We start from the raw sequence: 16,448 nt of genomic DNA, 5'->3' as shown, positions 1-16,448 counted from the left end.
CAATTCCCATGGTGGGCAGTTAAACCGAGTCACTATCCTCTGTAATGCAGGAGAGTTCAATCCCAAAGCCTGAATAGTGGAGATACGTAATGAGGTGTGGAAACTTCCACTTCATTCTCCAGGATGGACATTGCCCATCGTGGGAGAAGTTTAGCCATTCCCCTCTGCCAGTCAGTTCAGTGGTCAGTGTGAAAGGTATTTTTGCCTTATCTAGTTCCAGAAAAGAATCATCTGAGGCAATGAAAGCAGCTTGTGTGTCCCACCTCCCTGTTTTGTTAACCACAAGCATAATTGTCAAGTCACTGTGATAGGAGTCTGTCATCATGGGAAATAGAGATAGCAAATCCTTACTTCATCCTTAAGTTTGAGCCCGAGTAGTTCCCCTGGGCTTTGTTTACCTAGTATGTCCCCAGCAGGGCAAAAGCAACTGATTGTCCTCAAGCACTATATGGCACTTTTGAGGTTATTCTTGGGGCGTTTTTTTTCCTTTATTTTTACCCCAAGATTTCAGAAGAGAGTCTGGCTCACATTCTGTGGGTAAGTTCCTTCATTTGTTCTCTTTCATGAGTTCTTTTAATCTTTTCCTTCTCTAAAAATTTAAAGTTGTAAGGTAGAATTTGGATACTGTGGTAGCACCCACCATCCCCTGTAAAATTTTCATATTTGAAATGGACATCAATTTCGCACTTCATTAATCCGACATTATTAATAGACATCCAACAAAGGACAAATGGATCTGAGTGGTTACATAGGTTGTTACCTTTTGATTCTGGGGATGAAACACACAAGTTTTTTGTGTTGTGTGTGGAAACTGAAAGGTGTGCCAAGGATGGAAATAGGAGAGATTTATCTGAGTTGGGTTGCTATATTATTTTGTGACCTTTTAACCATTAAAAGAGTTACAAATTGGCATGGTGTTAGAAAAGAGGCAGTTTGCCTCATTTTTTTTTTGGTGTTTGTGATGAAGAGTTCTTAAATAAAACATATTGCTTCGAGTATACACAATGAATTCTTCATAAAATGCAAATAATTGCCTCATGACAAAAGCAAATGCCATTGAGTTAAGTGAATTCCTGAGGAGCCCAAGCATCCATTTAAGCGAGGGAGGTATATTATAATTTTGGAATTGGAGGAACAAAGTAAAAGTGATAATATCATTACGTGCAATGAAAGGTAATTATGTCCTGTCAACGCACAAGCTTCCCTGGCTGAACATTAGGGGCTGTTTATTCCCTTCATTGGAGCGGGTTTGTTTTCTTTCGAATCTGACAAAGCACCTATCTGCTGAGTTAATAATTACTGCTCCCAGCTGGAAGGTAAGTCTGCAGTTGATGGAAGGGCTTTGAAAAGTAAGGCTTTGAAATGACTCTGTCATTCCTGTTCTAACTTGGCATATGGCAGATAGGGCTGTGCTACACAGTCTTCCCCTCTATCAGAGTCCGTTTCCAGCTTCTTGTGCATTTGTTCTCAAACTGTTGCTGCTTTACTTAGTCTGTCCATCTCTCTTGCGTAAATCCCTCAAACCCCTGGCTTTTTTTGTCCAGGCAGCCAACGTAGCTGAATGTTTTGTAATTAACCTGAATTTCCTTGGGCCACTTACTGACAAAGAGTTGGGACATGCACGTCAAGGAGAGCTGTGGACAGCAGGTTAGGTGGTGATCAGGACTGGTTCTTTCTTCTCATTATTATTATTATTATTATTATTATTATTATTATTATTATTTTGCAGCCTCTAGGGATGTACCGGAAGTGGGTCACAGAGGCCATTCGGGATCACAGGGACAGCCAAACTGTGAAAAGCAGAAGCACCTGGGTGACCAGGTTTCTGTCACAGCTTGTAATTGAAATACTAGCTTGAGGCTGTTACCACCTCTTGATTCTTTTGAGTGGCCTTTGGAGCTCTTCTTTCTGGCTTGAGCCAACCCTCGCAGAGAGCAATTTTGATGTCCTCACCTAAGGCTGGGGCACAGGCAGGAAATTCTGGCCGGTGCCAAATGCCAACTGGCGGGTGTGGGTGCTGTTGCCAAATAAATCGGTTGAACTTAAGAGGACATGGTATCACGTTTGTGGCAGGTGTCTTTTCGTGACTGTCTGCACCCCTGCATCAGAGAAGAGGAGGGCTGGATACACAGTGCCTTGCTATGGTCCCCCGGGGGTCGGGAACCATGCTCCCTGCCAAGCCCTTGTCCTCTCTTGCCTCTCAAAGCCTGAATAAAACCTTGTTAGCAATGGCCGTTTTCTGGAGAGGAGTCTCTTCCATTGCAAAGCTGATGAGAAGTGGCATTGCTTTATTGCGCCAGCAGACAAATGGATCAGCCTGAGTCACGAGTAGGCAGGTCACTCCGTTGTTTTCATGGAGTGTGTCGCTCAGCTGCTCCAGGAGCTCGAGGTTGGCAATAGCAGCTCAGATGGTGGTGGCTGGGAGAGACTCTCTAAGAAGACTAGTTGATCTTAAAGGATGCTGGTCAGTACACAGGGCCAACCCCTTAATTGTCCGCACCCATTGCAAAATGAAAACAAGAGTCTCCTTCCTCAAAGAGCCAGATGAACGTACTAAAATCTACAGGGTTTCCCTTCCTTTTGTGGTCTGTCAATATTTCATCATTTTTTATTTGCCATTTACCACCATTCTCATTAAGTTAAAATTAAAAGTTTTAATTTATTAGCCTGAATATTACCGGTGATCCTTCTGTGGTGCAAAGTGAGCTTTATATGCAAATATGAGAGCTTGCAGTCATATGCAGAATCAGTGAAATTGCACAATTTGTATTTCATAGCTTATACATTTACATGTATTTCATTCCAACCCAGAAAGTCGAAATGGTACACAAAATTAATTTAACGGTTTTTATTTTACTTCTCAGTGTGAGGACACTCTACCAAAGCTGCCTACTTTTGGCTTGCTGTTGAGCATAATAAAATTGAAAGGAAAAGGTCCTATCTTTCCCTTTCCTTCTCTATCATCATTTTCAGTAGGTTGACGGCCAATACAGGGAAAGAAATCAGAAAGGATATGACAGGATTGCTCGTTCACTCACATTTCTTAGAAGACTATAACTGCTAAAGACTGATTAGCCTTCAGCCCTCACCTCCCAATCTCACCTCCTGATTTTTTTTCTTATAATTTCTTGTGGCATTTTCAATAAAGGCCTAGCAAAGAGGACAGATTGCTTCTAGCTCTTGACTCTGTCAGAAAGTCATCTCTTTGACCTGTTATGGATGGGTTTTCTCACCAAAAGATACACACTTTTCTCCTCCACTCGTAGCCTTTATTTCAGCAAACTTTTTCCGTAAGAGGTCATATAGTAAATATTCTCGGCTTTGGAAGTAATGTGGTCTCTGTCACAACTCAAAGCAATTGACATAATCATGACAGCTCTGCCATTGTAGTGTGAATGCAGCCATAGGAAATACGTAAATAAATGGATGTGGTTGTATTCTAAAGAAACTTCATTTACAAGAAGAAACCAGGGGCCACCTTTGTCCTATGGGGTGTAATTGTTTTCCAAACCTTACTCTAGAATATCTTGCATTTGACCCCATTGTTATATTTCTAATTCACTCTCTGATAAATTTTTTTTAAAGATTTTATTTATTTATTCATGAAAGACAGAGAGAGAGAGAGAGAGAGAGAGGCAGAGGGAGAAGCAGGCTCCCAAGGAGCAGGGAGCCCGATGCGGGACTCGATCCCAGGACCCTGGGATCATGACCTGAGCCGAAGGCAGACGCTTAACCATCTGAGCCACCCAGGGGCCCACTCTCTGATAAATTTATAAAACCCTCCCATGAGATGGGAAGTTGCCATTTATTTTATGTATGACGGAAATTATCGTAGGCATTGGAAAGTGTCTTTTCTGAGGTTGTACTATGAGCAATGCCAACTTCTGTGGTATGTGTACTGTCAGCAGGAACTTCTTGCACAGCTCTAACAACCACTGCCTACCTCTGAAGAGTGTTGTAGGGTTCACGTCATCAAAATTCAACAGAGAAGTAAAACCTTCACCGTGAGAATATCATGACTCCCCCCTTCCTGGTGATGGGGACTAGAGGAGAGGAGTCTGCTGATGACAGGGTTTGCAGCTGCTCCCACCACCACCCAGCACCTTTGTGGGAGGGGTTGATCAGGGAGCAACAATAGCAACATAAAACCTAGTCACAATGGAATGCCAAATGCAAGTGCAAATAATTATTAGGGATGTGAAAATTACATAGCAACTTGTTGTCACCAGTGGTCTACAGAGAAACAGCCCCATTGTACTTTGAAGAAGTTAATTGTCCATAGTGTTTTTGAAGTAATACTGCTCATTTTACTTGAGGAATTTTATACAGCTCCCAAATAAAAGTCCCCGATTCATTTCTGGTGATGTTCTGTTCTAAGTCATTCTCTTGGCTTCTGTGATACCGCCCCCTTCTTTTTCTCCAAACTCACTCCTTCTCTTGTCTCCTCAGCTAGTTCTTATTTTTTAGTTTAATGATTAAAGTTCAGTTTCCCACATTATTAAGCCTATATTTCTACTTAGATCTTATAAAAAATTAAATGGATTTGTTAATTTCATTATATTGATAGCATTTAATTTCAGTCCAAAAATTCCTGGAAACTCATGACTTTTCCTCTACAGGAGATTAATCAGGGTTGTTTTCACTGCATTCTGGGCAATAGTAGATGGTTAATAAATATTTGTTATAAAAATGTTTAGGTGTGTATATATATATATATATATATATATATAGAGAGAGAGAGAGAGAGAGAGAGAGAGATGGATGTAGATGGATGATGAATTAATGGCTACATGAATAGAACTATTTCTGAAGCACTATGTTCAGTAAATTGTTAGAAAAAATGATGATTGATAAGTCAGTGAGTTTCTGCTTTAGGAATTTCACTAACAGAATTTGAGCACATTGATAAAGCATATATTTCCCAATAAAACCTTGAGACCGTGAAAAATCTTCACGTCCTTGTCACTGATTCATAGCTTATTGTGCTTATTTATAGGATAGTCAGAATTCAGAATGTAATGAAGGTGAATTTCTGGGGTACTGTAATTACACTGTAAAGCACAGAAATCGGGTGGTAAGAACTAAAAACTCTTGGGCTAGGATCCCAGCTCTTCTCAGTACTAGTTTTTATTTGCCATTTACCACCCTTCTCATTAAGTTAAAATTAAAAGTTTTAATTTATTAGCCTGAATATTACCGGTGATCCTTCTGTGGTGCAAAGTGAGCTTTATATGCAAATATGAGAGCTTGCAGTCATATGCAGAATCAGTGAAATGCACAATTTGTATTTCATAGCTTATACATTTACATGTATTTCATTCCAACCCAGAAAGTCGAAATGGTACACAAAATTAATTTAACGGTTTTTATTTTACTTCTCAGTGTGAGGACACTCTACCAAAGCTGCCTACTTTTGGCTTGCTGTTGAACATAATAAAATTGAAAGGAAAAGGTCCTATCTTTCCCTTTCCTTCTCTATCATCATTTTGAGTAGGTTGACGGCCAATACAGGGTATTGTATGTGATGGTGGGTAATCACTTGGATACTGTGGGCCTGGCCTCACTTTTATCATTATAAAATACTATGTTTGAACTAGAAAGCAGTATCGTTTGGTAATCTAGTGAGTTACAAACAACAGAAAATTCTTAACAAATTTGGCTTTAACTATGAAACTAATTTTTTGGTTTATATCACTCCAGTGTAGTGGTAAAACGCTCATAGCCTAGACGAGCCTAAGAAGGTAGGAGTACTAAATGTGATAGAATATCCTGGATGGCATTCTAGAACAGATAAACGACATTAGGTTAAACCCTAAGGAAATCTGAGTGAAATATGAACTTTAATTACTAATAATGTATCAGTATTGGTTCGCTGATTGTGACAAATTTACCATGCTACCGTAAAATGTTAACATTAGTCAAACTGAGTGCCAGATGAATGGGAACTCTGTAGTTTTCTATAACTGTACAAATGTTCTAAAATAATTTGGATATAAGAAATAAAGTGCCGGGATATCAGCAAGATAACAGTCCAAGAAGCTTTATAATTTCACTCTCCCACATAGACACTGTGTTTCTATATGGAGCAATATACCTTTGTGAGAGTTGTAGAGACCAATCAAGAAGGAGTAGTACACTAACCAATGTAAAACAAAGAAAGAATTCCAGTAACCATGTTAGTTAAATTCTTGTTGTTTTGCATCCTTGGCCGTGTTCCTCCCCCCATGTGACCGACCATGATGCAACCAGGAAGATACCTCCTACACCAAAGATTCTTGTTCAGGACACAAACAATAGAGCATATCATGCATCCAATGTTCTAGCTAGCTTGGGCGCTCCCTCAGGGACTGTAATCTGTCTTACCTGTCGTGGAGTGCTGATTGGACTGAAAGTGTTGTTTGGAAGCTGCTGACACCAGATGCTATCACTGTGGCATCTTATTAGAGCTATAGTTCCAGTGGCTGGTGTCAGGAGGAGCAAGAGACCATGGGCTTCTGAGATGAAGTAGGAATAAGCCGCCCACCGAATTTAAAATGACTGAAATCATATGCACAAATCCAGAGAAGAAACATCCTCAGAAAATGTTTAAAACATCCTAGGATCTCTGTTTGGGCTGATCAGTGAAGTATTTCTCTAAATAACACCAGTGTATAAAGGCTGGAAGAGTTTTTTTTTGTTTTTTTTTCTCAAATGCCCAAGTTCAACAACAAAAAATTGTGGTGTACTAAGAAACAAGGAAACGTGGGCCAAGCAAAGCAACAAAATTAAATGCTTGAAATGGACTCTAATGTAATACACATCCATGTGCATGGCTTTGTTTCACATATCAAAAGACCAGTCATGAAAATGTTCAGTGAGCTAAATGAGAACAGATTTAGCAACTAAACAAAATAAGGAAAACAATGCATGAACAAAATGAGGATTTCAATAAGGAGCTATAAACTATAAAACACCCCAAATGGAAATTCTGGTGTTGAAATGAAAGGTATGCTAGAGGAGTTTACAGCAGACTTGATAAGGCAGAAAAAAAAAACTGCATGAAATTGAAGACAGGTCATTTGAAGTGGTGGAGTCAAAGGAGCAAAAAGAAAAGTAGTAGGAAGAAAAATGAAGAGAGCCTTAGAGACCATGGGACATGAATCAACATTATACGCATTAGGGAAGGCCAAAAAGAGAAGAGGGTCAGAACCAGGCATAAACATTCTTTGAACAAGTAACCGTGGAAACTTCCCAAATTTGAGGAAAGAAATATACACAATAATTGAAGAAATTAAACTCAAATAACGTAATTCAGGATAAATCCCAAAAAGACACATAGCCAGTCAGATGATAATCAAACTGTAAAAGTTGAAGGCAAAGAGAAAATCTTTGCCTGGAAGAGAAAAACAACCCATCACATACAAGGGAGTTTATATAGGGTTATGAGTGGATTTCTCTGCAAAAACATTGTAGACGACAACGAGTAAGATGATATATTCAAATAGCTGGAAAAAAATAATTTTCAACCAAGAATAATATATCCAGGAAAACTGTCCTTCATAAATGAAGAAATTAAGACATTCTAAGAAAAATTCTTTAAGAAATGGTAAAAGGAGTCCTTTAAGGTGAAAGGAAAGGATATTATACCTTAATGCAAAGTCAAATGAAATTATAAAGTTCTCCAATAAAGCTAAGTATGTTGACATAAATAGCTTCTTCTATTAATAGAATCTCCATGGATCAGTTCAGTTTTAATTCCTACATAGGATTTAAATGATAAAAACATTGAAAAATAACATAAATCATGAAAATGAGTGTACAGTATTTAAAGATGTGATTTGTGACATCAGTAACGTAATGTGCCAGGGAAGGATAGAACTTTTTGAGTGGTTTTTGTATGCAATTGAAATTAAGTTTTTATCTGTTTGAAATAGAATGGTATAATATTACAATGTTTTATGTAATTGTAATGATAGCTCACAAAGAAATTATCTATAAAATAGAAGAAAAAGGGAATGAGAAGGAAATGAAAGCATGTCAGTACAAAAAAAATCAATGAAACACAAAGGAAGGTGGTAATAGAAGGAAGGCTGGACAAAAAGATAAAATTTAAGTAGCAGTAGTATGTCCTTTTATATTAGTAATTACTTGAAGTACAAATAGCTTAAACTCCCCAATCAAAACACATAGTTAGTAAGAAGGTATTTTAGAAACACAGAATCTGACTTTATACCATGTATAAGAAACTCACTTTTGATTTCACAACAATCAATGTGAATGTATGGGAAAATATTACATTTAAATGGTAACCAAAAGAACCAAGGAGTGGCTATGCTAATATCAAACAAAATCAGTTTTATTTATTTATTTTTTGTAGATTTTTATTTATTTATTTATTTATTTATTTACTTATCTATTAGAGACAGAGAAAGAGAGTGCAAACATGAGCAGGGGGAGAAGCAGACTCCCCACTGAGCAGGGAGCCCCACTCTGGATCACAGGACCCCAGGATCATGACATGAGCCAAAGGCAGTCACTTAACTGACTGAGCCCCCCAGGCACCCCCAAAATCATTTTTAAATAAAAAACTATTACAAGAGACAAAGAAGGATATTATATTATGATAAAATCACAGTTCACAAATGAAGAAGACATAATCATTACAAATATTCATACACTGAACATACTAAGCTCCCAAATATATAAAGCTAATATTGACAGAATTCAAAAATATATAGCAACACAGTGATAGTCGGAGAGCCCACTTCAACTGTGGATAAAAGAGAAAGAAGATAAATTAGGCAATAGACTAATTGCACCTAGAAGTCATATGCAGTATACTCTACCAGATAACATCACAATTTACGTTCTTCTCAAGGAACCTTTCTAACATCCTCCAAGATAGATTACACGTTAGGCCCTAAGAGAGGTCTCAGCAAATTTTAAAGTGTGAAACTATTCAAAATCTCTTTTCCCATTAAACTGGAATGAAACTAGAAGTCAACAGAAGAAAAAGTGGGAGACTAATGAACATGTAAAAATTAAACGATGCACTTAACCTACCAATTGGTCAAAGAAAATGTATCAAGGGCAATTATAAACGACCTTGTGAGAAATGTATATGAAAACATATTAAAATTTAAGAGATGGCACTGAATTCAGACCTAAGAGGGAAATTAGTAGCTTCAAATATACAAAAGAAAACCTTCTGAAATCTAAATGCTACCTTTACACCTCAAGCTAGAAAAACGTGAATTTAGGAATTAATCCTAAATCTAGCAAAAGGAAGGAAATAATAAAGATGAGTACACAAATTAATGAAATGGAAAATTGTAAAGCAAGAGACAAAATTCAATAAAACCAAAATTGTGATTTTTTTAAAAGATCAAAATCATTGGCAAGCTATTATCTAGTTTAAGAAAAAGGAGAGAAGCCTTCAATATCTAAACTCAGAAATGAAAGACGTTTCATTAGAATCACTGTCACAGAAATGAAAAGGAATATTAGAAAATACTTTAAACAAATGTATGGCAACAAATTGAATAACAGAGGAAGTGGGTAAATTCTTTAAAACACACAACCTTACCAGTACTGAATCATGAAGTAATCAAAAAATCTGAACAGAATAATTACGAGTAAGGAAATTGGATCAGCATTCGAAAACCTTTTAACAACAAAAAGTTGAGGACCGGTTGGCTTCATTGGAGACTGATACTAAACACTTAAAGAAGTAACATCAATCCTCCCAAACTCTTCCAAATAATTGAATATGAGGTGGCACTCACAAGCTCTCTACGTGAGGGTCGCACTGAACTTATAGAAAATCCAGACAAACACATGACTAGAAAAGGAAAATACAAATATCCTTGATGAATATTGATCCCCACCATCCTCCAACAGAATACTAGCATCATAAATTCAACAGCCCCTTAATATCTTTATATATGATGAATTAGTGATATTTTTTCCTATGGGGCGCCTGGGTGGCTGAGTCATTAAGCGTCTGCCTTCAGCTCAGGTCATGATCCCGGGGTCCTGGGGTTGCAAGGATGCTTCAGCATATGGACTTCAAGTAATGTGTAATACAGCACATTCAGAGAATGAAGGGAAATTTGACATGATCATGTCAATTGAGAACAAGCATATGACAATATTCAACATCCTTTCATGATAGAAACACTCAATAAGCTTTGAATAGAATGATATGACTTCAACATAATAAAGGTCACATGTAAAAAGCCCACATGTAACATCACTCTCGGTGGTTAAAGCCTGAAAAGTTTTCCTCTACCATCAGGAACAAGAAAGCATATCTGCTCTCAATGCTTCTAGTCATCATCGTATTGGAAGTCCCAGCCAGAGTAGTTGGCCAAGAGAAAGAAACAAAAGCTTCCCAATTGGAAAAAAGAAACAAAATTATCTCTGTTCAGATTATATGATGTCATATTAAGAAAATACTAACGATTCTACACACAGAAAAAAAAGAAAAGTATAAGAAGAAAAAATAGTAATAAAGCTAGAACCAGTAAATATATTCATTAAAGTAGCATGATATAAGATCCACATAGAACAATCTGTTATGTTTTTATACCCATTTAATGAACAATTGCATAAGGAAGTTAAAAAAATTCTATTTACAACTGCATCAAAAAAATAAAATATTTTTAGAATGAATCTAACCAAGTAGGTTAAAAACATGTATACTGTAAACTACAAAACTTTGCTTAAAGAAATTAAGGAAGACACAAATAAATGCAAAGATGACGTAGGTTCATGAATTGGCACACATAATATTAAGATGTTAATAATACCCAAAGTGATCTACAGATTTATATCAATCCCTGTCAACATTCCCATGGCATTTTTGCAGAAATAGAAAAATATCCTAGGGGAAATGGAAAAATACCATCCTAGGGGTACCTGGCTGGCTCAGTGAGTAGAGCATGGGACTCTTTTTTTTTTTTAAGATTTTATTTATTTATTTGACAGAGAGAGACACAGCGAGAGAGGGAACACAAGCAGGGGAAGTGGGAGAGGGAGAAGCAGGCTTCCTGCCTAGCAGGGAGCCCGATGTGGGGCTCAATCCCAGGACCCTGGGATCATGACCTGAGCCGAGGGCAGACACTTGACGACTGAGCCACCCAGGCGCCCCATAGAGCATGGGACTCTTGATCTCAGGGTCATGAGTTCAAACCCCAGGTTGGGCACAGAGATTACAAAAAAAGCAAAAATATCCTAAAATTCATATATAATCTCAATAAACCCTGAATAGTCAAAATTTTTCAAAAAAGCAGTAGACAGCTGTAGTAATCACTCTTCCTGATTTCAAAACTCATTATATTATAAAAATAAAGGAATGAAAACAGTATGGTACTGGTATCAATATAGGCTTATAAACCAATGAAATACAAAAGTAATAAATGGGGGCGCCTGGGTGGCTCAATCCTTTAAGCATCTGCCTTTGGCTCGGGTCATGATCCAGGGTCCTGGGATCGAGCTCTACATCGAGCTCCCTGCTCAGTGGGGAGTCTACTTCTCCCTCTCCCTACTCCTGCTCTCTCTTTCTCACTCTCAGCCAATTAAATAAAATCTTAAAAAGAAAAGAAAAGAAATAAAGCTTTGTGTATTCAGCTAAATGATTTTTTTTTTTAAGATTTTATTTATTTGACAGAGAGAGCACAAGCAGAGGGAGAGAGAGGGAGAAGCAGGCTCCCCGCTGAGCAAGGAGCCCGACGTGGGACTCGATCCCAGAACCCTGGGATCATGACCCGGGCCGAAGGCAGCCGCTTAACCAACTGAGCCACCCAGGCGTCCCTAAGCTAAATGATTTTTGACAAGGGTACCCAGATCGCTTGATGGGGAAAGGACAGAATTCTACATATGGTGTTGAAAAATTGGATACCCACAGAGAATATAATGAATTTTCAACCTGATCTTAAACCATATATAAAAAATAAAACATAAGTTAAAGACCTGAACTAAAGATGGAAAAGTATAAACTTCCAGAAGAATATCTTTATAATATTGGACTAGGCAATGATTTCTTAGATATAACACCAAAGGCATAGACAACACAGGTTGAAAAATAGAGAAATTGGATGTCACACTTAAAATCTTTTGTGCATCAAACGACAGTAATAACATAGTGATCAGATGACCTAAGGCATGGCAGAAAGTATTTATAAATCAAACAAAAAAATTTTGTCAGTAAATTTGGTAAATGGGCAAAGACTTAACATTTCTCCACAGATGATATATGAATGGCCCAAACAGTCATATTAAAATATGGTAAGTATCACTACTAATTAGGAATATGCAAATCAAATCCACAATTAGTTATCACCTTCATTAGGGTGATTATTATCAAGAAAACAAATATAAGAATTGTTGGCAAGGATGTGGAAAAAAAGGGAATCCTTGTACATTGTTGCCAGTATTGTAAAATGGTGCAACCACTATGGAATACAGTATATGGATTCCTTAAATAATTAAGAGTAGAAGTAATGTATGATCTAGCAATCCCACTTTTGGGTATATTTCCAAAAGAATTGAAAGCAGGGTCTCAAAGATATTTTCATAGCCAAGTTCATCACAATAGCCTTCCCAATAGTCAAGAAGGGCCAACAACCCAAAAGTCCACTGATGGATGGATAGACACACAAAATATGGTAAATACTTACAGTGATATAATATACAGCCTTTAAAAGGAAGGAAATCCTGTGGCATGCTACAACATGAGAAAGAGCCTTGAGGAATTTAAGCCTGTAAAATGAGCCAGTCTTAAAAGATACTGTAAGTTTCCACTCATAGATATATATAAATCAATTAGCGTTTACCAGTGTCTGCGGTAAGAACGGACCGTTGTTGTTGAATAAGTATAAAGTTTTTGTTCTAAACAATATCCCGATCCTGGAAATGTTTCACAACAATGTATTTGTACATAACACTAGTGAATTGTGCACTTTAAGATGCTGAAGAGGGAACATTTTATGTGTTTTTCACCGTGATAAAATGTGTGTGTGTGTGTGTGTGTGTGTGTGTGTACAAAGTACTAGCACCAGCTTCACAAGAGGTTTAAAGAGCACCCAGAGTCATCAGATCTTTTTTCCCCGTCCCTGGATTCTCTCTGTTCTGCCTTCACCCTCCAGTTTCATACCTCATGAATGCAGCCCTGCCCATTCTTACAGTCACCATCCTCAAGAGAGATAAGCAGCCTCCCAGCATTCCGCATGTGTTGGCCACATACCCCAACTTCAACAAATCACCATGGTTGGACATATGGGAAATGTTGATTGACCTAAAACAAACAGGGCTTACCCTGAAAGTGCAAGTCGAATCAATCCTTGCCTTACCACTTGGGAGAGAGGTCGTTTTCACACCAGGCATCAGCAAACTTTTGTATTGGGCTATATTATAAATATTTTTCCTTTGTGGGTCATATCTGGTTTCCACTGCAGCTATTAATCTTTGCAATTGTAGCATGAGAGCAGCCAGAGACCTTAAATAAGGGAATGTGGCTGCATTCCAATAAAACTTTACAGATACTCAAACTTGGATTTCATATAATTTCATCTATCATGAAATGTCATACTTACTTTGTTTTTTCTTAACCATTTAAAAATGTAAAACCATCTTAGCTCACAGATGGCTGGTAGGATTTGGCCCACAGGCTGCAGCTTGCAGATTCCCTGTTCAAGATAATCTGTCCAAATGCCTTTTAAGCTCTTGAAAGAAGGCATTTGTGTCTCAGTTGCAACAGGCATTTGGAAGGTCATGCAATCTCTTTCCCTTTCCCCTTGTGTACTGAATTGTCATAATTCCTTGGTTGCCATAAGACAACAATTTGCACATACAGGACAGTGTACTGTTAAGTATTAGAGATAATGACTCTTCTCCACTATTGATTGGAAATTAAAGAGATACCTCCAAATCTGCAGGCACGATGAATTAGGTTAAAACTGTTGTCATGTTGCAATGCAACTGTTCTATTTCTGTTGACTTTTACTCAAGTCCTTTTGTCTAGCTTAAATATTTAGTAGACTAAAGCAGTCTTCAGAAAGATCTATTTCTTAATAGCTTTATTTTCCAGTCATTGATCAGAGTGCCATTATGTAAATGATTGAAGTAAGTAGTCAAAATGTGGATTTCAAGATCTTTAGTGTCAGAGGGTGATACTGGAGAGAGAGGAATTAGAGATAGAGCTCAACAGTAAGGAACAGAGGAAGAATAAAGTCTCGGAAGCTTTTAATTTCCTACAAGGGGAGAGTTTGGCTGGATCTCTGGAGGAAGATGAAAAGAAAACAGGCTTGGGAGAAAGCAAACTTGATTGGAATAGCTTGGTGCTGTGGGAGGGCAATGATCTGTTTTAAAACTAAAATTGGCAACCGTGGAATGATTTGGTCAAATGTGTTTTGGCAGCCTTGGAATTGTTGTCCAAATACTTTAGCACATATAATGACTTTTTAAATTTGTTCACTCTTTATGACCCTCCTACTTCTAAAAAAAATGTGAGCCTCAACTCATTTGTGGAGCTCTCAATTTGAATTAAAATTGCTTGGAATCTTGTGTACCAGCTTGTGGCATCTTTGTGATATTATTCAAGGTTTTCAGGGCCCTGTGAGGTTAGATTTCAGCCGCAGTTTGGCTCTTCGGCCATGCTCCAATTGCAGGGGCCTGATTTCAGTTGGTTAATGCTCAAAGACACGTAATTGAGTGGCAGTCCTCTTACTAGTGGTTTCCCAGGTGTAATTTTCAAACAGGGTCAAAAGGCCAGGTAGGGGGGCAGGACTATGAAGGGCTAGGTGCAATTCACATGCATTGATAAGAATGTATGCATCAAATAGAGATTTAACTGTATACCTCTTCACAAAGCTTACTTGGTCTAATACCAACACATTAATATAGACTGCAGAATTTTATTCTAGCAATTGCTTGAACAAGAAGATTTCCCCGGGAATAGTACACAGTACCTCCTTTCAAGCTCTCTTGAGCTTCCATCATGAGATATACTCAAGGAAAGTAGAGAGTGTTAGTTTGGATCCTAAATCTAAGTGTTCCCATGATGGTTTTGCCGATTTTCTGTCTTCTCTAGCCTTTGTTGTTGTATTTTTCTTTACTTTCTTTTATTTTCTAAATTAGAGGATGCCCTCCTTGCATAGTGACACAAGTTTCGTCTTTCAATGGGCCTTCGGGGGCGCCTGGGTGGCTCAGTCAGTGAAGCATCTGCCTTCGACACAGGTCGTGATCCCAGGGTCCTGGGATTGAGCCCCTCATGGGGCTCCCTGCTCAGCAGGGAGCCTGCTTCTCCCTCTCCCTCTGCCTGCCACTCCCCCAGCTTGTGCTCTCTTTCTCTCTCTCTCTCTCTGTCAAGTATATAAATAAAATCTTTATTAAATAAATAAATAAATAAATAAATAAATGTGTCTCCTAATAGTAGCTCCTCCCTAAATTATTCTATGACATGATTCCCTTTTAATTTATAGAGTATAAATTGAATTTATACTCTACAATCTCATAATGACTAAGAAAGCATTTGGTTGGGGTTGGTAGAATTATAAATAAATTAAAAGTTAATAGTGTCTAAGCAAGATCCTTGTGGACTCTCAGGAAAAAAAAGAGAGACAGTTTTAGTTTTAGTTTTATCTCCTTCTGTTCAAATACTCTTTAGGTTTACATTACCCATATCCTTTCCAACTCTTGATTTTTGTATTCCAAATAATTGCATTTATAGGAAAGTGACTTATAAATAGTGTTCTTATTTAGTGTTTTTATTATTTGTGGAGAAAAAGCTAAGATGGAGGAAATCTTGGTGGTTATGAGTGCAAGCTATGGAGTTAGGCTGCCTGGCTTTGAATCTTTCACTTTCTGCTCATCTCATGTTGGACAAGATACCTAATCGTTCTCTGTCTTCTTTTAGTCATCTGTAAAAAGGGCATAATAGTAGCTCGTATTCATTGAATTTTAAGAGGGTTAAATGCCTTATTCATGTTATGTGTTGAGAACAGTAAATATTCAAGCCTTATTATTATTATTATTATTTTCATTGGTCATAGATCGAGTTGTAGAAAAAGTAAGGAAGCACGCTCTCCATACAGACATCAAGTTAAATATCATCATTGGGAATGGTGTCTTGAGGCGTATGATGTATACTTTTCTTTTCTAATCCCTGTCTTTTTTAAATAAACATACTTCTAAAGAAAGCATTATATTAGTAAGGTATATTAGCACTCTACAGAAAATCAGAACCCATAGGATTTATAGACAGATATAAGAAGAGATTTGTTTTGAGTAATTGACTCATGTGATTAAGAAGACTGAAAAGTCCCATGATCTGTTATCTGCAAGCTGGAGATTCCAGAAAGCAGTGGTATAATTTCAGTCCATGTCAAACTGCGTCAATTTTGTATGTTCCTGTCGGAGTCTGAAGGCCTGAGATTCCGGAGCACCAATTTCCTAGAACAGGAGAAGAG

General features: G+C 37.7%; 1 protein-coding gene across 6 annotated transcripts in view; it reads left to right on the top strand.

Annotated features, from left to right (window-relative positions):
* Nucleotides 1-16,448, top strand: part of FRMPD4 (FERM and PDZ domain containing 4) — a 552,472-nt gene that overhangs the window by 364,434 nt on the left and 171,590 nt on the right. Inside the window, exon 1 of one of the 6 annotated variants that reach the window (XM_025857599.2) lies at nt 375-537. The exons of the other annotated variants lie outside the window; for them this stretch is intronic. Coding sequence (XP_025713384.1) covers nt 404-537 — 134 coding nt within the window. The 5' untranslated portion in view covers nt 375-403. Of the gene's footprint in view, nt 1-374; nt 538-16,448 lie in introns of those variants that run through there. 6 annotated transcript variants of the gene reach the window in all.

This window comes from Callorhinus ursinus, unplaced genomic scaffold (assembly GCF_003265705.2).
Source record: "Callorhinus ursinus isolate GAN/ISIS: 27379988/994484 unplaced genomic scaffold, GSC_fseal_2.0 scaffold16, whole genome shotgun sequence".
Lineage (NCBI taxonomy): Eukaryota > Metazoa > Chordata > Mammalia > Carnivora > Otariidae > Callorhinus > Callorhinus ursinus.
This window is presented reverse-complemented; position numbering and strand designations above follow the sequence as displayed.